Raw genomic sequence first — 21,700 nt, 5'->3', positions numbered from 1 at the left:
CACAAAGGGAAACTGTGAAAAAAAGCGAGTTTCGAGATTTTATAGGTTTTAAATGAAACTCCGCAATTTATATATGTATAAATTTCCCGATGTAATTGTTATTAATTTTTATTGGTTACGGCACACCTAAGTGCCTATGTTATATAAGGCCTTGCATGTGTTGTGTGAACCGAAGAATTTAAATTTTTACCGCTTTGAAAATCCAGGTGACGAATACGACACTGCCATCTTAAGGAAATAGGGGGAGGTGAGGCATTTGTATTGATTGTTGTGACATAGTCGGTAGCATTGTGTTAGGCGGTACAAATACAGGTACCTATGCTTAGTACTTATTTAAAATTGTTTATATTGATTTGTAATTGTAAAGTTAAGTGTAAAAATCTGGATTTAATTGCGTGTTGTTATTGTACACGTTTATCTCCGGTCAGTGCGATAAGAGTTTATTATCGCTGCGTAAAGCTAATTCGTTGCAGTAAGCACAGGTGTTTAGTTATTCAAAGACGCGTTTTCATTTTGAGTGATGAAAAGGAAGAATGTATTATAAAGACGAAGCAGACGGGAACCGTTGCTTTTTGGTAGGCACATTTTTTAGAGAATGGCAGTTTGCCGTAATCGAGTTTGTTTTTGAAAGACAGTCAGTTTGGTGGATAGTAAAGTTTGTTATAAAACATGGTTAGTTAGTGCCAGGGTTAGTGCTCTAAGAGATTTCATGAAGTGAATGTTGTAATTCGATTTGAATTCAAGTGTCATTAGTTTGTGAAAATCGAGAAAAAATGAAGAAGAGAAGTTTCAGAAGCATCTTCGATTGCTGTTCGTGTTTTACTCGAAGTTTTATTTGTGCGTCATTTGAAGTGAATCGCAGTTGAACGGATATTAAAAATAAGAATTTTAATTTTAATCGAACACATGTGCGTGGTATTTGTTTGTTAGCCCTGAGTGCCTATTTTTATTTGAGCTTTATTGATTGGTTTTGTCAAATAAATTTATTTTGTTTGTAAATAATTAGATTTATGTTTAATCGAGCCAAAATTACGTCCCTGGATATAGCGGTTCTCATGTTAAATTTTTGTAGGGAGGGATCAAGGCTGCTGGGTTTCCCAAAATTAATAAAATTAAAGTCTTTATCCAGATTTTTCATAATAGCGGATGCCGGACGTTGGGTGGGGAAAATTCTATATAGTTAAAATTTTCATGTAAAAGGTACACGCGTTTAATTGAGCTATACTAACTGGACAGGTGTGTATGTGGGTAGTTTAGTAACCGTTTGCAATTTCAAATAGCAATAAATATGCAATTAAACAATGCATTGCCAGAATTGTTATGCTATCAATCTTGAATCTGTTATTAACATTAATCAACCAATGAATACTCACTAAAACGTGCACCTTAGGTTTTGTCTTAATAGATGAAAGCCTATCTAAAGTTGGACTTCCCGATGGTGACGATTCTCTCGATTTGTTTGGTTTTCTTGCTTTTTCTCCCCTATATCCTCTCGATTCCCTTCATCCTCCCGATTTTCTCGGTCTTTTGCGTCCTTTTTATAGTTTCGATTCTACGAATTTTTCGGAATTTTTCGATCTATTTGATCGTGTTTTTCCCTCTAATATTTTTGAAACGTACAACTACAAGTGTTTTGGAACGCATGGAAACTCTGAATTTCTCGAGTCTGCGGGTCTTCTGGAACTCTTCTGATACTTCCAAATCCTATTTCTTTCCGAACGTTCTAAATTCTTCAAACTTTCCGAATCTTCCGAACCTTGATAATCCCTCCATAATATATTTGGTGCTAGGCGTCTTTGAATACTTTTGATCCTTCGAAGCCCTAAAATCGATTCCTCTCTCGAATCCGTTCAATCTTTTGAATCACTTCAGTCAATTGAAAACTTTGTATGATTTGAATTTGTGGAATCCTTTAAATCCTCTAAGTCTTTTAAATTCTTTGGGACTTCCAGTCTTCGTAGCCTGTGGAATCTTTTAATCATTTACATCCCTTGAATCATGTCAATCCTTTGAGACCTTTGAGATTCCTTCGAATCCTTTTCATTTTTATACTTTTCAACCTTTGGACTTTAGGGAACTCTTTTGGAATTCATGGAAATCTTTTGGAATTCATGGAGCTCCGGAGCTCTTTTAGAGTTCATAGAATTATTTTAGAATACATATAATTATTTTGGGATTCATGGAAATATTTTGGAATTCATTGACCTCTTATAGAATTCATGAAATTCATTTGGAATTCTAAGATTTTTCACACGCTATGGTTGAGGTTGTGGCCGACTTTATATTGATTTTTATATAAGTATCTGGAATTCATTTTTGATGTGAGTACTTGTTATCGCTCGGAGTGACTGTATGTTTTGCACGGGATTAAATTCATCAACCGCCATGGGACGATTCACGTATTCATTTCATCCGTCACGAGGCGCTATGCGGAATGGCTATATTTTTAAAGCGCAATTGAACGGAAAAATCGTTTTAAAATCGTCCATTTAAATTGTTCAATATCATTGTATAGATAGCTAAAGAAACCCTCAAAGCTTTTTAAGGTAGCGAGATGAGGCGGCTCAGCAGTCGAAGCCCAAGCTATGCTTTCGTGTTGGGTTAAAAATGTTGCCATCGATATTTAAATATTTCACGAAAATAATTCCTTGAATCTTTTATCAATGTAAAGAAAGCCAAAGAAACCTTCAAGAGTGAGGTAGCGCGGTGAGGCGACGCAGCTACCGAAGTATCTGAATACTTCATGAAAATAATTTCGTGCATTTTTGAGCATTTTGAGCAAAACCAAAGAAGAGTTTGTAATGCAGTGAGGCGAGGCAGCGCAGCCGCGATTTTCTCGTGTTGAGTCAAATGGAGGCCAAAGAAACCCTCAAAAATTTGTAAGGTAGCGAAGTGAGGCGGCGCAACTGCCGAAGCCGAAGATGTGTTGAGATCCAAATCGTCCACTTTTTAGTTGAAAATGTCTTTCATAGAGGATGCCAAGTGACTACTTCTTATTGTTCGGTGTGGCTGTATGTTTTGCACGGGACTAAATTCATCTCATTCGTCACGATAGTCCAGGTTGGGGCACGGGAAGCAAGTGTTTTTGGAATGGGTAGTACTCGGAAAGGGAAGGACGTGCGGCAAGTGGCATTCCATTCCTTGACTTATAGTATTTTACCCTCAGTGGCCATCATGGTGCCGTGGAACACCGCATGTTCGCGTATGATTGATTTGTTAGGAGTGCCGAGTCTGCGAGAGAGAAGCCATGTTGCAAAACCCAGGATCAGGACGGATTTTGCATAAAGAATTACATTTTCATCCATATACAAGCTAGAGATTGTGCAGGAATTGAATGTAAGGGCTTACCCTCAACGATTCAATTTTGCACGGGAAATGTTTGCACTTTATGAGCAAAATATAAACATGATGAGGTCAATGGCAATCGGCGACAAACAAAATTATCGGTATTGGGCTACCTGATGAAACTCGTCAACATTTGTGGTTTCGGGCCACGGCACACACCGCCATAGCGTCAATGGGTTCTTTGCCCCCTGTTTCCATCCAATCATCTCATTTCAAGATTAGCTGACATGGCCCCCTTGGTCCCCTACCTATCCACTACGGGGGTACCTCAAGTCACGTGTCTACGAGGACAAGCACCGTACATTAGATGAACTGAAGGAAGTGATTCGTCAACAAACCACCATCAGAAGGGGAGGTTGGGGTGGGGAGTGGAACTGGTTTTATCCTTCATGGTACTCTAATGAAAGGTCTCAACAAAAGGAATCAATGTCTAACCAACCATAGTCCTCCTCCTTGACTCCTTATCGTGATCGGATATGTTCCCTTATACCTCCAGAACGATTTGTCGGAAGGTACTCACAAAGGGCGATTGGGACGTCTGGGAGAAATATATCAATGTGTGGGAAGTTTGAAGGATTTTTTTGGAACACTTTTGGAATTCTGGTGTACACATTTTTCCTCAGTGGTTTACCACTCGGCTGCGTATCATTTGAATTCTTCAGAATTTCACAAATCAGAACACTTGATCTGTTGAATCCTTTAAATTTGTTCAGTACTCTCAATCTTTTGGATCAAGTGGAGTTATTGAGTCCATTGAATCCTTTTAATTCCTTGCGTTCGGTCCGTTTTTTTAAATTCTTTTATTGCTTGGACACTTTGAATCCCGTGAATCCTTGAATGCTTTGAATGCCTAGAATCCGTTCAATCTTAGGCATTTTTTAATCCTTTATGCCCATTACGTCACTTGAATTATTTCAATCCATTTAATCTGTTGAGCTCTTTAGATGTTGTGAATCATTTGAACCAGTTCAGTTTTGTATAACCCTTCACTTTCAGTGTTTTGAAACTTTTCATTTAAATCTGAAAATTTGCATACCAACATAGTTTTTCATTATCTATTGAAAGAAAATATTATCATGATCATTTCACTTCCGGTTTTACCGGATGCGGATAGCAACTTTCTTATTTTAAATAGAACATCCTATAGTTTATTGCATTTTCGAAATCTACATGAAGATCTACGTCGTTTGCTACTGCATTTCCCTATACCCAGCATTAAAGGTTTTTAAGTTATTCAAGATTTTTCAAAATGTTTGCCGTTTCACTGTTTTTCTTTAGCGCCCTGTATCTATGGATCCGTTGACTTGAAAGTCTTCAAAAATCAACAATACTGATGTGAGGCGCATGCGAATGATTTAAATTTTGATCGCTTTTCTACAGGGTGTTTTAAAATTAATGGTCAAGTTTAATAACTTCGAACCTTAAAAAGTTGATTTTTTCAAATCAAACCTGCTTTATTTTTTTGCATTTTCAAATGTCGAAAAAATTCTACATCAATCAATTATCACATTTCCTACACCTATCGGCTATGGTTTTCGTTTCATTTAAAATTTAGACAATTGTGACCGTTATATGCATAATTTTCTTAGGAGGCTTTGAAATAAACGCGTTAGCAGATCTGCAGACAAATCTTTTTACGGTTATAATTTTTATCATTCGTTATTCAGGGTAGTTAAATCACTAAGTATGAAAAAATCCTATTTATTTTAATGAATACAAAGTTAAATCAAAAACAGAAACAGTTCACGATAACAAACGACAAAATAAAAAATTTATTTCAAAACCTCCTAAGAAAATTACGCATTACGGTCACAATTTTATAAAATCTTAAATAAAACGAAAAACATAACAGATATGTATAGGGAATGTGATTGGGATTGGGGTGATAGGGAATGTGATTGATGTAGACATATTTTATACATTTGAAAGTGTAAACAGATAAAGTAGGTTTCATTTGGAAAAAAAACTTTTTAAGATTTAAAGTTATTAAACTTGACTAAGCTTTTAAAACACCCTGTAGAAGGTTGATTAAAATTTAAATCATTCTCCTGTAGCATCACGGCAGTATTATTGATTTTGGAAGATTTGCAATTCAAGTCAACGAAGACAGGTACAGGGGCTAAAGAAAAGCAGTCAAACGTAAAAAATTTTGAAAAATCTTGAATAACTTGAAAACCTTTGATGATAAGTATAGGGAAATGTGGTATCAAAGTGGTAGATTTTCATGTAGATTTCTAAAATGTAATAAAATATAGGGTGTTCTATTTAAAATAAGAAAGTTGCTATCCACATCCAGTTTACCGGATGTGAAACGATCATGATCACATTTTCTTTCGATAGATCATAGAAAACTATGTTGGTATGCAAATTTTCATGTTCATATTTGCGTGGAACAGCCTGTATATCAGCTTTTTATTGCACAATTTCGTTTTAAATTAAATTGAGTTCTTAACCTTCACTGATTTCCCAAGTGCAACTTGATGTCAATCATCAATCTTAGCAACTGTCACATTTCATCTTTCTCCCTCAAAGCTAAATACATAAATATTTCTTTCCATATTTTTGTTGGCAACAAGTAATGCCAACGAAGTCCGTCAATGTTATTGCTTATAATTCTTATATTTACGCCTGATACTATTCTAGGAAACTGTTTGTAAATAGTCGCAAAATTTCGAAAAACTGCATTCAAATACCTATAATGTCGTATGCTCTTGAACTCGGCGCTTACCGTCTCTGAATTTCCAGAGACAAGTATGAATACATTTGATTATAGAATTGGAGAAACATATTATGCTGTTATGTAACAAGTTTTGAAAGTTACTAATGGCTTGTTGTAACGTAATTGGAAGAGATTGGTAACGAAATTTTGCTATAATAAGACAGGGCCGTAGTCAGATTAGATTCTAAGAGATTCTAATAGAAAACGATTAATTCCATTTTTCAACCTAAAACATTTCGTAATTAATATCGTCACTTAAATTGGTTGAAGTTTTCTATCTCCTCTTTTGTTAAATTGTTTAGTAAATGTTTGATCATTTATGAGCAAGATACATTGTGTCATGTTAAGCAAGTTTCAAGAACGGGCAAAGTGGATTCCAAGAGCGGGCTTTAGCTTTAGCTCGCTATTGCCCCCATTAGGGGCATTATATTTCGGCGTCCGGTCCGAATATATCATTTGTAACACACTGTAGTACGTGCTTTTCCTACTACCATGCACAAGGTTAAAAGATAAAGAAAAAACTCGCTCTCCCCCCTAAACGCCGCCTCGTACCCACTAGCAGTTGGTTGTTCATTGTGTTTTTTGTGCTCCATGCGTAAGGTTACGCTCTTCGCTTTGCTGTTGTTTTGCCGTACTTTTGTTAAAAGTAAGTTTCGGCTGATGTAAGTATACATTGACAGATCATTTGCAGCGCTTTTTTAGTTAAGGATGAGAAAATCGAAGAAACATAGGAGAAATAAAAGTCGATCGCCGCGGGATAATTTTTCACCGCGGGGCAGAAGCCGGTCGCCGAGCAACGATTCTCAGTATCCTGTAGATACGCGAGCGTTGCTTAAAAGGTTAGAAGTTTTGGAAAAAAGGACGCGGCGTTCTAGGTCCCGCAGCCCCAGCAGTTCTACCTGGCGGACTCGTAATCACAGGCGCCATACCCGCCGCGTCACGTTGTCGCGATCGCGGTCGCCATTACAACGGCTGCCTGTAGCAGCTGATGGCAGGGTACAGGACCGGGCTTGTAGCCCGTCGCCCTCTTTTACACGTCCGCGTAACGATTCTGAAATTGGAAATGAGGTTTTTTCGAGGCTTTCTGACACGTGTAGTGTTCGTAATGAGCCAAACGATACGCTAATTATTCATAACGATGAGACACTACCTGAAGAGGTCGTAAAAATCCTCGGGGACGACCCTGAGAATAGCAAAGAAAACAATCCGTTTTTACACGATTCGTTAGCTTCTCGTTGGCGACATATTTTAAGAAACGGTCTAAAAAAAGATGAAGCAACTGGTTTGTTGCTCAAATACCTGACCCCGGCAAATCTCACCGATTTGATACCTCCAAAAATGAACCCAGAGATTCCTGCAGTTCTCGACAGGTATAATCTTGCTCGGGATGGATCTCATGTCGAGGTTCAGAACCACCTGGGCAAGGGTTTGTGTGCCCTGGGTAAGGGCATTGACTTATTGTTAAATGGTGACACAACTGTGATAAAAAATGAGTTGCTCGAGTATCTGTGCGATACCGGCAGAATTTTGACAAATTTATTTCACCGCGAGTCTGTGACGAGGAGAAATTTGATTTACCCCTCTCTAAACAAGAAGGTCAAGGAACAGGTGGAGATTTGTCCACCGTCGTCGTTTCTCTTTGGAGATGACCTTGGGGAAAAAATAAAATTGGCGAAGAATTTGGAAAGCGTCACTAAAGATCTAAAGTTGGTTAAACCCACTATTTTACCTGCCACTCGCAATAAATCGTCGAAGTGGTGGGGGGGAGGGAGTAGCCAGCAACGGGCCCCCCTTCAGGTCCAGAATTTAAACTCTCAACGCCCGGTCCGTCGAGGGGGCGAGACGAGACCATACAAGGGACAGCCTTCGAAGGGAGCACGTTGGACAAAGAAGGGCCAGCAGAGCCATCCTTATCACAAACAACGGAGGGATTAATATCGGTGAGTAAGAAATTCGCTGGACGTCTTGCTCACTTTTACGAAAAGTGGACAGACCTAACAGCTAATCCAATTGTTTTGGATTGGTTACGGGGTTACAAGCTCCCGCTTACTTTTAAACCTGTTCAGTCACATCCGCCCTTGTTCTGTTCTTCAGGGACGACAAATAAGCACTTTTTGAAAGAAATTGCCCACCTATTGGATTTAGGCGCAATAGAGAGGTGTGACCTTCTACCGGACCAATTTATCTCCAAAATTTTCTTGGTTGATAAACCCAATGGTAAAAAACGGTTCATTCTCAACCTCAAAAAGTTAAATTCCTTTATATCTGCTCCCCATTTTAAAATGGAGGATGTTCGAACTGCAAGAAGATTAATCCAAAAGGGATTTTTTTTGCTACTCTAGACCTGAAAGAGGCATATTTTCTACTGCCGGTGCACAGGGATCATAGAAAATACCTCAGGTTTTCCTGGCAAGGGCAGCTTTTCGAATTTACTTGCTTGCCTTTTGGTCTAGCTTCTGCTCCATATGCTTTTACGAAGCTAATGAAGCCCGTCATTCAAAAGTTACGTAACAAGGGTATACTATGTGTAAGTTACCTCGATGATTTTTTGTTTTTGGGTAGATCTAAGGAAGAGTGTTCCCATAATATTTTAACGGCAATACAGTTGCTAGAATCTCTAGGTTTCTTGATCAACCTCGAAAAAAGCGTATTCGCACCTAACACGAATTGCAAATTTCTTGGATTCCTTTTGAATTCTATAAGAATGTCAGTAGAACTGCCACCAGAAAAGAGAGAAAGAATCAAATCTTGGATTATTTCTCTTCGAAAGCACCCAACTTGCACAATACGTAAGTTTTCTCAGTTCATTGGTATTCTTGTCTCGGCCTGCCCAGCCATAAAATACGGGTGGTTATACACGAAGGTTTTCGAACGTGCCAAATACCAGGCTTTAATTAAAAACTCTGGAAATTACAACTCAAAAATGAGCCTGAAGCCTCATCTGTTTTCAGACATGTCTTGGTGGCTTAATAATATTGACAAAGCGTACAATGACGTTAAGAGTGATACTTTTGATTTAACAATTTACACCGATGCCAGCCTGTCAGGCTGGGGAGCGGTTTGTGATGGTGAAAGTACACGCGGCTGGTGGACCGATGTAGAAAAGGACAATCATATAAATTTCCTAGAACTCAAGGCTATGTTTTATGGCCTGAAATGCTTTGCGAAAGATCTGAGGAATGTTAATGTCCTTATTCGAACGGATAACACTACGGCCCTAGCCTATGTAAACAGAATGGGTAGTGTTCAATTCCCCAGGTTAAATCAACTGGCAAGGGAAATTTGACAGTGGTGCGAGGCAAGTAATCTTTGGATTTTCGCCTCGTACATTTGCTCTAGCGATAATTCTGAAGCTGATCACGCATCGCGTTTGCTGCTACCTGAAACGGAATGGGCGCTGAACAGAACTGTTTACTTTCACATAGTCTCAGTCTTTGGGGAACCTGAAATAGATCTGTTTGCTTCACAAAGTAACCACCAGTGTAGTAGATACGTCTCTTGGTTTCGGGACCCGGGGGCAGAGGCAGTAGACGCCTTTACCTTAGATTGGTCGTCTCTTTTCTTCTATGCCTTCCCTCCCTTTTCGCTTGTACTTAGGGTACTTCAAAAGATAATACAGGACAAGGCAACAGGGATCCTCGTAGTCCCTTTTTGGCAAGCTCAGCCTTGGTACCCACTCCTTGTAAATTTGATTGTAGGCGAACCTATGTTTTTAAGACCTAGACATAATCTTTTGCTCTGTCCTTTCAGCGGACACCTCCACCCTTTATCAGGAAGCCTTACCCTGGTGGTCGCGAGGTTATCAGGGAGGCCTTCAAACGAAAAGGACTACCGGACAATGCCATAGAGACTATTTTCAGCTCCTTAGCTGTTTCCACAGTTAAGCAATACAACACAACACTTAAACTTTGGTGGGAATTCTGTGAGGAACAGAAAATTTCCCCATATGAAGGCGAAGTATTAAAGATAATATCCTTCTTACAAAACCTGCTGGAAACCACGGAAAATAGATATGGATCCTTCAACTCCCACAGAGCAGCTTTAACCTTAATCACCTCGGGGAACATTAGTTCAGATCCTAACCTCAAAAGGTTTTTGAAGGGGATATCTAGAATTAGACCACAAAGGCCTAGATATGAAGCTACATGGGACCCCCAACAGGTGCTAAAGTTTTTGGGAAGCACCCCTGATGGCAATCTAAAACAACTGTTGCAGAAACTGGTGACTTTGCTAGCCCTAGCAACAGGACAAAGGATCCAAACAATCTCGTTGATTAAGTGTAGCAACATCAAGTTTTTAGACTCTGGCGTAAAGATCCTAATTCCAGACCAAATAAAAACGTCAGCACCCGGAAGGAAACAACCCTGTTTGAATTTGCCCTTTTTTGAGGAAAATGCAAGACTGTGCGTATCCAGATTGATTAAGTCTTACTTAACCCTGACTGACCCTGTAAGACCCACGGGCTGCGACAACTTGTTTTTGACCTACAAGAAACCACATGGGCAAGCAAACAAACAGTCGCTGAGCCGTTGGGTAAAAGCGACACTTAAGGAAGCGGGAGTGGACATGACTCTGTTTTGTGCCCACTCCACTAGACATGCGTCCACATCTGCAGCCCTAAGGAATGGTATGTCCCTGGACACTATTAGGAAGTCAGCGGGCTGGACCGAACATTCATCGTCTTTCGCTCGTTTTTACAATCGACCACTGGCAGTCTCAGACGAGTTTATGAATGCCGTATTTAAACTTTAATTAGTTATTAAGTTTTCTGTCCAGTTTACCGTAGTGGTACCACCCTTTGGAGGAGTACACTTAAGAATTCTTTTTTCTTTTTATGGTGTTTGCGTACTACACTGTTGCGTTACATACAATATAGCTGTTTTTACGACGTATATATTCTTTAAACATCTACAGTGTGTTACAAAATGATATATTCGGACCGGACGCCGAAATATAAATTAACCGATCAAAAGAACTTACCTGAAGTTCGATCGGAATTATATGAGGCGTCCGGTCCGAATATATCATTGCCCTCCCCCTACCGCCCAGCGTCGTTGAAAAACAGCGTCTTTGAAAATGACAACAACTGCTAGTGGTACGAGCGGCGTTTAGGGGGGAGAGCGAGTTTTTTCTTTATCTTTTAACCTTGTTGCATGGTAGTAGGAAAAGCACGTACTACAGTGTGTTACAAATGATATATTCGGACCGGACGCCTCATATAATTCCGATCGAACTTCAGGTAAGTTCTTTTGATCGTTAATTAGGCAGCGAAATTTGATGGCCGTCTGGCACACCTCGTAGCCTACCGATAGAACTAGCCGTGACACTCATCCCCACTATTGCGTTGACGTCACAACTGACGGCGGCCGTCATATCGACTTTTAATGTAATTAATTCCAAGTAGTTTAATGTTGTACACTTAAATTAACTGTATTCGAACAGAATAAGTAAGAAAATGCCAAATACGTGCTGCGTCCCTGGTTGCAAAAGCAATTATAGTTCAAGAGACAAGGTTCCTTGCGGTTTTTCGTTTTCCGAAAAATGAAGACGATCACAAAAAGTGGTCAAGATGTATTCACCGGGACAATTTTGAAATTACTAGTTACTCCAGGGTTTGTATAAAGCATTTCTCCGACATTTTCATTATTCGGGTAGACAAGATGACTAGATAAGACGATACAGTATTAACAGTTCCATGAGACCAGATTAAACTTGCCGAAGACACGTATCCCACCATTTTTGAAAATCAGCCATCATATATGAAAAGGATGTAAATGATGAGTAACGGGAAAATATAGACCTTTGCAACTACAAATGACCGAAAACCTGTAGTCTCTAGGTGGTCCAGGGGCCGAGATCTCGATGGAACAGACAGATAGGCAGACGACGGAATAACGAGCACATAAGCGTTACCTCAACTTCGTTGTGTTACGCTAAAAAAAGGCAGATGTGTGTATTAGAATGTATAAATTTTATTTGTTTTCAGCTCGGTTTTCAGTGAGTATTTGTTGTTTATGTACGTATTTAATAAAATTTTTGCATAATAACACGTGTCTATAATTAGGAAACAACATATAACAATCCTGCGGCTCAAAATAAGTAAATAAGTAATTACTAACTGTTTTCGCGTTAAATGAGCACGCACGCGAATCAAATTGCATTTAAACACATAGTATCGCGTTGCAGTGGCCCATCTCCAGTAGTGACGTCACTAAATCAATGTCACGGCTAGATCTATCGGTAGGCTACGCACACCTTCAAGTACTTGCTACTTACTGTAAAAAATTCCAGGACTCTAGGACCATTCCCCTAGAAGTAGTTCAAAACGGTACAAGTGGGTCCGGACGGACGGACGGACGGACGGACAAAACGCAAACAATAGCACATTTTTTTTAATTCTTAAAAAATGGGCTAAAAAATCAATCAAGATTTAAAATTCGCGTAAATGTACAACTTCATGAACTAATTAAAAGTTGTTCTTTTGAATTAATTACGTTTAATCACCGTTCCGCATAAAAATTATATTCATAAGGACGAAAACAGGAGGGTAAATTATTAAATTTGCCTTGATTCAATTTGAACGTGAAGAGGGGAATTTTCCATCAAGGTGAGGTGATATTTAAAAAATTTTTGTAACTTGTTAACTTGGCGTGACTTACTTGTATCACAATGTAGGTAATATTTTCGTCGAAAATTGCTTTTCCAATTCAGACATTTTATTGGCAACTTTATGAGGCGGGCTTTCGTTGAATACGCACGAGCACGATTTTAGGAGTGAAAGAAAATCTGGAATTTTGTGATCATAATTAACGCCGGTATGAATTGAATAATGCTAGTCGAAGATCAAAAAGTAGATTTATAATCGCCTCGTTAGAATGACAAATTTTCCACGATTAGCGACAGGCTTATCATTGGCAAGGTGATATGATATTTTATCTAGTTATCATTTGATAGTCATTTATCGTTATTGTCAAAGTTAATTTAATTGTCTAGTTGATTTCTTTAAGCTAATAAAAGCCATATTTCCAGTGGTTACAAATATTATATCAATTTTATTAGCTTAAAATAATGATTAACGAAAACCCATCGTCAACTAGTTTTCCTATCACGAGGTATTTACGTCCTGACAAATTTGATGTCGAACCTGATGCTGCAGAAGCGGATGCACAATGGCAGCACTGGAGGTCAACGTTCGAAAGTTTTTTGAATGAAGAAGTAAAAACTGATTTAATACCAGATGCATTAAGACGCAAGCTCTTAGTAAATCACCTATCAGCTTCAATCTACAAACATATCAAAACTTGCGAAACTTACGAAGCCTCAATTGCAGCTTTAGAAGGTATTTATATTAAACCTAAAAATATAATTCTAGCCAGGCATATTCTTTTTAACCGGAAACAACGTGCGGATGAAAACATCTCTGACTACGTAAGAGCTTTACGTTTAGCGGCAAAAGATTGCTCTTTCGAAACCGTTACCGCTCAAGAACATGAAGAACAAGCAATCCGTAGCACCTTGATCTCCGGTTTGCTTTCTCGTAAAATCAAAGAACGCCTGCTAGAAAATAAAAAACTTACTCTTGCCGAAGCACTTGATCAAGCTATTGCACTTGAAACAGCTGAAAAGGACGCGCTAATAATAAGTAACAATTCACCACAAATTAATGCTATATACGAACAAAAACAAGATACAGCATCAAACATAGCAGCGGCTACACAACACCGACCATCACAAACAATACTTGAACCATCCTCACGATCAGTAAGATGTTGTTTCTTTTGTGGTGGTAACGTACATCAAAGGTTTAAGTGCCCAGCTTTCCATGCTATATGTAACCTGTGTTCTAAAAGAGGTCATTTTTCAAATGTATGTAAATCACGAAACGCTACCAACAACTCGCGGCTTCGTTCAAAAACACAGTCAACAGTCTTATCGATGACGGTTCATCTCACTGTAGTACAATATCTGCCGCTTCACCGTCAAGCTTGAAAGGTGCAACTATTCTAATCACGGTGAATGGTTATAAAGCTGATGCTCTTGTTGACACTGGCAGTTCTGTCAGTTTTATAAACAGCAAAATCGCGCGCCTAATGAAGTTACGTCAAAAACCATGTACACAGTCTGTTAACTTAGCCTCGCTGAATCAAGTATCGGTTGTCGAAGGTATTTGCTTTGCCAATATCACCATGAATAAACACAACTACAGGCAAATACCACTTCTTATCGTCGATAATCTCTGCGCGGACGTGATCGTTGGACACGACCTACTAAAAGAACATTCTAAAATTGAATTTGAATTGGGAGGTCCCCATGAACCATTACGCATCTGCAACGTAATGCAGTCCTCGGTGCCACCAGCATCTATTTTTACTAATTTGTCACCTAACATCAGACCTATCGCCGTAAGGAGTCGTCGATACAGTATACAAGACGAAGAATTTATCAAGCAAGAAATATCAAAATTACTGGAAGACGGTGTAATAGAACCAAGCATTTCTCCCTGGAGAGCACAAGTCCTAGTAGCGGGAGGTGGCGCTCATCGAAAACGTCTAGTAATAGACTACTCTATGACTATTAACAAGTTTACAGAATTGGATGCATTCCCATTACCAAACATGGAAACGGTCGTCTTAAAAGTATCGAAATACAAAATCTTCAGTCAGATCGACTTAAAAAGCGCATATCATCAAATGACCATTTTAGATAAAGAGAAAGTCTACACTGCTTTTGAAGCCTGCGGACAACTTTACCAGTTTACAAGAATTCCATTCGGTGTTACCAATGGTGTAGCAGCGTTTCAAAGGACTCTAGACTTCATCATAACCAGAGAGAAACTAGAAGGTACATTTGTATACTTAGATGACGTGACAGTATGTGGTAAAGATGAGTTAGAACATGAACGTAATCTAAAAAAGTTTATGGATGCGGCGAGAAAATATAACTTAACACTAAATGAAAGAAAATGTGTTTTTAAGAAAACAAAAATCGATCTACTTGGCTATACTGTCGAAAATAACACAATCAAACCAGACGCTGAGAGATTGAAACCCCTTTTAGAACTTCCAGCTCCCATTAAAAACTCAGAACTCAAACGCGCTTTGGGAATGTTCGCCCACTATGCAAAATGGGTTGAAAGATTTTCGGAGAAGATAAAACCTTTAACTTGTGTTTCAAGTTTTCCTTTAACACCTGATGCTCTAAAATGCTTCCAAGAGATTAAATCAGACATAAAGAAAGCAATAGATGATGATGAAACTTTCACTGTTGAAACTGACGCCTCGGATTTTGCTATAGCCGCTACGCTTACGCAAAAGGGTCGTCCAGTCGCTTTCTTCTCTCGAACGCTTTCCAATCCAGAATGTCGACATTCATCAATAGAGAAGGAAGCTTGTGCAATTGTTGAAAGTCTTAAGAAATGGAGACATTTTCTGATTGGGAAACACTTTCTTTTAATTACGGATCAAAAATCAGTAACGTACATGTTGAATCAAAATCACAATAGCAAGATTAAAAATGAGAAGATAATGCGCTGGAGGCTAGAGCTATCCTGCTACAAATATGACATTATATATAGACCAGGTTCGGAAAACACAACAGCAGACGCTCTGTCACGAGTTTGTGCGTACATGAACACCGACAAATTAAAACAGCTTCATAATGCGCTTTGCCATCCTGGAGTAAGTAGAATGTTCCATTGGATACGCTCTAAAAACCTACCGTATATAGCAAATGATGTAAAAGAGATGATTGCATTGTGTCCAACGTGCGCTGAAATTAAGCCAAGATTTTTGAAAGCAAAAGGTCAACTAATTAAGGCTACGTCTCCATTCGAACGCCTTAATATTGATTTTAAAGGTCCTCTCCCTTCTAATTCTTCAAACAAATATATTTTAACGATTATCGATGAATATAGCAAATTTCCCTTCGCTTACCCATGCAAAGATATGACCTCATCCACAGTCATTAAATGCCTGAAAGACCTGTTTCTCACTTTTGGCCAGCCTCTTTACATACACAGTGACAGAGGAACCTCATTCATGTCTGAAGAATTTAAAAATTTCCTAAAAAACTCAAACATTGCATCCTCAAGAACGACGCCATACAATCCATAGGGTAATGGTCAAGTGGAACGTTTGAACGGAACACTTTGGCGTACTATTCAGCTCAGTCTACGTTCAAAGAGTTTGTCAATTGGAAACTGGGAGGAAGTCCCTTCATTGTATCCGATCACTTCTTTGTACATCGATTAATGCTACGCCACATGAAAAACTATTCACGTACCCTCGAAGATCACCAAACGGGGATTCGCTACCATCATGGCTTTCAACGCCTGGACAGTAAAAAAGAATGTCCGTCACTCAAAGACTGATCCCGTAGTAGAAGAAGCTGAACTTATCGAGAGTAATCCTTACTACTCTTTAATTAGAAGAGCTAATGGAGAAATGTCAACCGTGACAAATCGTCATTTAGCGCCCTTCCCAAACAACGTTGACGAGGGTGAAGATGACGTTAGTCTTGAAACTTCAGAGACTGAGGCCTCACAAGAATTACAAACTTCTGATGGATCTTCGACGGAACAAGAGGTTAGAAGGTCTACTCGAATTAGAAGGCCACCCTCGCGGTTTCAAAACTTTGTTGTAGAAAGTGGAATTGAAAATTCTACACGGGCAGAAAATTCTGCAGAAGAAGAAAATTCTACAGGGGAAGAATGATATGATATTTTATCTAGTTATCATTTGATAGTCATTTATCGTTATTGTCAAAGTTAATTTAATTGTCTAGTTGATTTCTTTAAGCTAATAAAAGCCATATTTCCAGTGGTTACAAATATTATATCACAAGGTAAACTGGAGTGTAAGGTAATCAACAAATGAAAAGAACTCAGAAACCTTCAAATAGAGAAACATAGTAACGAAAGTACGCTAACTTTTAACAATTTGAAAGACAGTAACCTTCACCTCGCTGAAGTTACATTCGCTTTTTTTTTCAAGGACATTCGCTTTGGGGATAGTACCAACTTACATTGGAAAACAAAAAATCCCTAACACCTGGCTGAAGTTACATTCGCTTTTTCTTAATTAGCCTACCAAAGTGGTGGTACAGTGACCTATTGGTATTTACATCCCTGGCCAGTGGCTATTCGAAAGGGCACATATTCGAAGCAATAGGCCCCTTTACCAAAAGTACCTCGACTTTTTATTTATTGGACTTTGAATGTGATCGTGATCTAAAGTAGGTAACAGAGAACATTCTATCCAAATTACAACAGGCTCAAAATTTACTGGGTTCATCAACACACGTACCAACATTTTTAAAAACAATTACAAACACCTTAAATCTAAAATTAAAACTTTCAATTTATTTCTTATCCAAACTCATGAACATTAACACAAAAAAAACTCAACAAATACACTCTAAATTTTACACAAAACCAAATTAAATAAAAGCAACTATTTTGCAACGAACCATCCGTAGCGCTGATAATCTTTTCTCCATTACGCAAACAAAATTTATGAGTGATAGCAATATATGTACATACAGGGTGTCAATTTTAAAACTTGCAGTCGGCCATATTTTCCAAACTAAAGAAGATATTGAAAATCACGAAAAACCGTTTCGGGGGTATCGAAGGGGAACCAGAATGACGTTATGAGTGACAACCCCCCACCTCCTTAACCCCCCAGCCCCCCTCTTCAAAAATCCTAAATGGCGACCCCATACTTGTAACACATCGTTGGAAAGCTACTGAAAAATGCTTTCCAGTGGTACCAATAAAGTCAATATTCATTAAGACAATTTAACAAAAATTTAATAATGGGGAGTGGGGGGTTGTCACTCATAACGTCATTCTGGTTCCCCCTCGATACCCCCGAAACGGTTTTTCGCGATTTTCAACATCTTCTTTAGTTTGGAAAATATGGCCGACAGCAAGTTTTAAAATTGACACTCGGTATACATACCGAAGCTGGTACAGTTCAAGGTTGCTCGCGAGCTTGCGGTGCCCTTACAAAGTAGGTCAAGGGCAAATTGGAATGTTGCGTGCCACGTGCTGGTGGTCTTGGCAAGTAGACGAAGGTGAAGTTCAAGGACATTCGCTTTCAAGGACATCGGTGGTTATTGATCCATTTGTTGTGTCGTCATATTTCATTTTCAAGGTTACCAAACGTCACCGATCCCATTTTTTGCGCTGTAAAATTTTACTCACATGGTCATTAATCCAATTAATCCATGTCATATTTTCTTTCCAAGGCCATCAAAGTTCAACAACCTCTATTTTTTGGGGTAACATATTCTACTTTCAAGGTCATCAAATATCATGACTCCTTGTTTAGGTTGCTTGATTTCATTTTCAAGGCCATCAGAAGTCAATAGCCCCATTTTTGTACTATCATATTTCAATGTCAGCCACGTGATGATTTCAGTAAATGAGTGAAAACCTAGTTCGATCAGTCGTTGACCTCAAACCTCTCACTTTCTCTAAAATTGTGAGAAAGTGAGAAGTATATCAAAACCTCGTTCGGTTGTTCACTCCGGAAAATGGGGCGATATTTACCCTTCAAATATTGACCTCGGAAAGCTATGTACTCTGCACGTTGAACTTTAGTCCGCATTCAGGCGTATCGAATAGTCATGTCATGGATGGCGTATTATGAGCACTCGTAACCAAAGCAAGCGATAACCATATAGAGATATCCTAAATCACTTTCATGTATAATTCCATAAGGCTAAATTCGGGTGCCGTCAAAGTTATCTCGATCCCCTCCTGACGAGTCTTTTCAAACCTAATTAGAAGTCTCCGACACTCTACATGTTAACAATCTGATGATCTTCGCAATTAAAACAAAGTTCGTTCAAAGTTGCTCGCCGTTCGACGTCCAAAGATAAGTCGCCCTTTAAAGTCCAACGGTTGGTAGCCGTTCAAAGTCCAGAGTTTGCTCGCCGTTCAAAGTTCAAAGGTTGCTCGACGATCAAAACTATATTCGATTTATTGTAGGGAGATGAGTGAGGGACAATCAATCTTTTAGTCAAATTTGTACACACGTTTAGAAAGAATTTTAATCTCGTTTCTAATAGGTGGTATTTCACGTTCAATAGTTTTGATTATCAGGTAAAGTTTATGAATACTATGGTTGGTATAATCGTTGATTATGTACTTACTTCCAAAATAAATTGATCTTAAAGGCGTGACCCACAAAAATTGCATTTTTTAAATCGAACACCCTATAAGATTCTAAATTTCAATTTTTCTCTCAATTGTAACCACAATTTATAAGAAATATAATGTACCTATATACATGCTGATTGTACTTATTTCTACTTTACAAGGTGACCGTAAGATGGCGAGCTACCTTGAACTGAGCCAGGTTCGTTATTATTTATCTACTAAGTAATATAATATATGTGGAAGCGAAGAACTAGTAGGAAACTAGTAAAACGAAATCCGGATGGAGAACCGAAACCGACTTTCAAATTAGAAATAAAAAAACCGAAAACTGGGTATTAAAAATCTGGAATCCACAAACCAAACTCTGAAATTCGGAACGAAACAGCAACTAAGAAAATTAAAATTCAAGAGGTTAAAAACCTGAATTCGGTTGATGTATTGTTCCATTGTTTTTAAACGTGTTGTGCGATGTAGAATGGGATCAAAGAGAATCTTTTTTAACACGTTTTTATTGGTTCTATTGCGGCTATCGATTTCAACCTCGTAGGGTCATCATCAGGCCGAGCGTCAATACTATGAAATGATGAGGCATGTACTATTATTAGCGGAGTAGTATGTGTAAGTTATCAGGAAAGATGTTTATTGACGCTCGGCCTGATGATGACCCTACGAGGTTGAAATCGATAGCCGCAATAGAACCAATAAAAACGTGTTAAAAAAGATTCTCTTTGATCCCATTCTAAAAACCTGAAACCACAAACAACCGTAAAAACTGAAAAACGAAAACACAACCGAAGATTAGAAATAGACCTCTGAAACTGAAGACAAAATCAGGGAACCGAAAATAGACTGTGGGAACTGGAATTGGGAATCGGAAAAATTTAAATAAGAAATAGGTTCTACACATTGGGGATTGAAAAACAGTGAGTGGAAAAGATTAACAATCGAAAGAACGTAACACTTGAAAATATCAGAAAATTTCTTGATGATCCCCTCCCCCCAGAATTGGAAACTAAAAAGCACCAAGCTTTGAAAACTGGAAATCTGAGACAGACACAGAAGCTAAAATTAGCATTAAATTTTAGAAGCTGGGGAAATCGAGGGAAACTGGAAACAGGATCTAATAGTCTAATAATAAAACTGTTTAAAAAGAGATGTCACTAGCTCTCCTACTATAATATCGACTGAATGATCATATTCAGCTTTGGAGTGGCAGTTTTTTAATTACGCCTGTTTTTTAGACAACCAACATTACTTTTTAAATGAATTGCCACTAATAACTGTTTAGGTGAGTACAGAAAATAATTGTCAAAAATATTTATAGTAAAATAGCCACAATTATAATTTTTGACGCATTAATTTAAAGATATCAAAGAACTTGCTAATTAAGAATAAATTCAAGTAGGTATCCATTGTAATCTTTAGCCCCTTTTTCCTAGTATTTTTAAACAATTGGAATTGTTTCCATCTACAAATAAAGTTAGTGAATGGAAAGAATAACAAAATAAAAACGACAAATACAATAATTGGTTGCTGTTTAAGCTGTGCGAAGTACGAACCGACGTTGTGTGCTTCCCCCTGTGTATAAGTCATTGATTTTGAAAATGTTCCTTTAACACTTGGCTCGTTTTATGCATTTTTCTAATTTTTTGTTGTTAACCGTTAACCGTTAACAATATTTCGAATGGACAATTTAGATTTTTCAATTTGTATTTCAACCTTTCATAGGATATAATTAGTGTATCATCTCAATAGGCAATGAAATGAACTTCCAAATGATCACCTTGTCGATTGCGATTTAACTTTTTAACACATTTCCAGAAACAAACAAAAATGCGTTATTGTGTCCTCCAATGTATCACTTGGCTACGCGGTTCTTTTGGATTTTGAAACATGAGATTGTTGTGCCAAACTTCAAATTGCCTCATTAGTATCTAAGGAAATGTATAAGTGGTTCGTTAAAATTTTTTTTTATGACATCCATCCTGGAGGGAATCGATGGGTTCGTACCACAATGTGATACAGCAAAAACGTATTATGAGCAAGATGAAGTAAATTTACTCTGGCATAAAATAACCTCATTACATAAACGCATACTACACGTAAAGGTATTTTTAACTTAACGTCGTAGATTTTTGAAAACTGAACTCGTACAGAATTTATAAATATCCGGCGCTGTGATACAAGATCAACGGTTTTTAGGAAATGGGGAAATAATTACAGATAATTTCAATATAAAGCAGGAAGTTGGAAAAATTACATATTTACATTATTTTATTTACATTTATAATATTATTATATATAAATATGCGCCGAACGAGCATTTGCTTATTACTCATCCGTATATTCTAATTATAGACGGCTTGAAATTGTAAGTTATGTACGTAAAAAATGGTACCTAATCTAAATTTCTATTTTTTTGGGTAATGTTTGAAGGAACGGTATGAATGGCTTGATAATCGAAGAAGACG

The 21,700-nt window shown here is 38.1% G+C and overlaps 2 protein-coding genes across 2 annotated transcripts; both read left to right on the top strand.

The window, feature by feature from the left end:
- Positions 1–7,402: 7,402 nt before the first annotated feature.
- On the top strand, positions 7,403–10,816 carry LOC116179546. The gene is made up of 3 exons (XM_031499342.1): positions 7,403–7,774; positions 7,840–8,004; positions 9,815–10,816. Exons 1-3 carry the CDS (start codon positions 7,403–7,405, stop codon positions 10,814–10,816), a joined length of 1,539 nt encoding a protein of 512 aa, XP_031355202.1.
- Positions 10,817–13,132: 2,316 nt separating this feature from the next.
- LOC116179545 lies at positions 13,133–16,804 on the top strand. Its single transcript, XM_031499340.1, has 4 exons — positions 13,133–13,706; positions 13,985–15,741; positions 16,354–16,647; positions 16,706–16,804. The coding sequence occupies exons 1-4, from the start codon at positions 13,133–13,135 to the stop codon at positions 16,802–16,804; spliced, it is 2,724 nt and encodes a 907-aa protein (XP_031355200.1).
- The last annotated feature ends 4,896 nt before the right edge of the window (positions 16,805–21,700 follow it).

This window comes from Photinus pyralis, unplaced genomic scaffold (genome assembly GCF_008802855.1).
Source record: "Photinus pyralis isolate 1611_PpyrPB1 unplaced genomic scaffold, Ppyr1.3 Ppyr1.4_LG8, whole genome shotgun sequence".
NCBI classification, from domain to species: Eukaryota; Metazoa; Arthropoda; class Insecta; order Coleoptera; family Lampyridae; genus Photinus; species Photinus pyralis.
Note: the sequence above shows the minus strand (reverse complement) of the source record. Positions and strands in the feature narration are given on the sequence as shown.

Excerpts from the sequence above, each read along its gene's own strand:
- LOC116179546 (XM_031499342.1), top strand. The coding sequence starts at position 7,403 with ATGAACCCAGAGATTCCTGCAGTTCTCGACAGGTATAATCTTGCTCGG. Across the intron at positions 7,775-7,839 it reads TCACTAAAGATCTAAAGTTG|CCAGCAACGGGCCCCCCTTC; the intron begins GTTAAACCCACT and ends GGGAGGGAGTAG. Across the intron at positions 8,005-9,814 it reads CAACGGAGGGATTAATATCG|CGGACACCTCCACCCTTTAT; the intron begins GTGAGTAAGAAA and ends CTGTCCTTTCAG.
- LOC116179545 (XM_031499340.1), top strand. The coding sequence starts at position 13,133 with ATGATTAACGAAAACCCATCGTCAACTAGTTTTCCTATCACGAGGTAT. Across the intron at positions 15,742-16,353 it reads ATGCGCTTTGCCATCCTGGA|ATCACCAAACGGGGATTCGC; the intron begins GTAAGTAGAATG and ends GTACCCTCGAAG. Across the intron at positions 16,648-16,705 it reads GATCTTCGACGGAACAAGAG|AAAGTGGAATTGAAAATTCT; the intron begins GTTAGAAGGTCT and ends ACTTTGTTGTAG.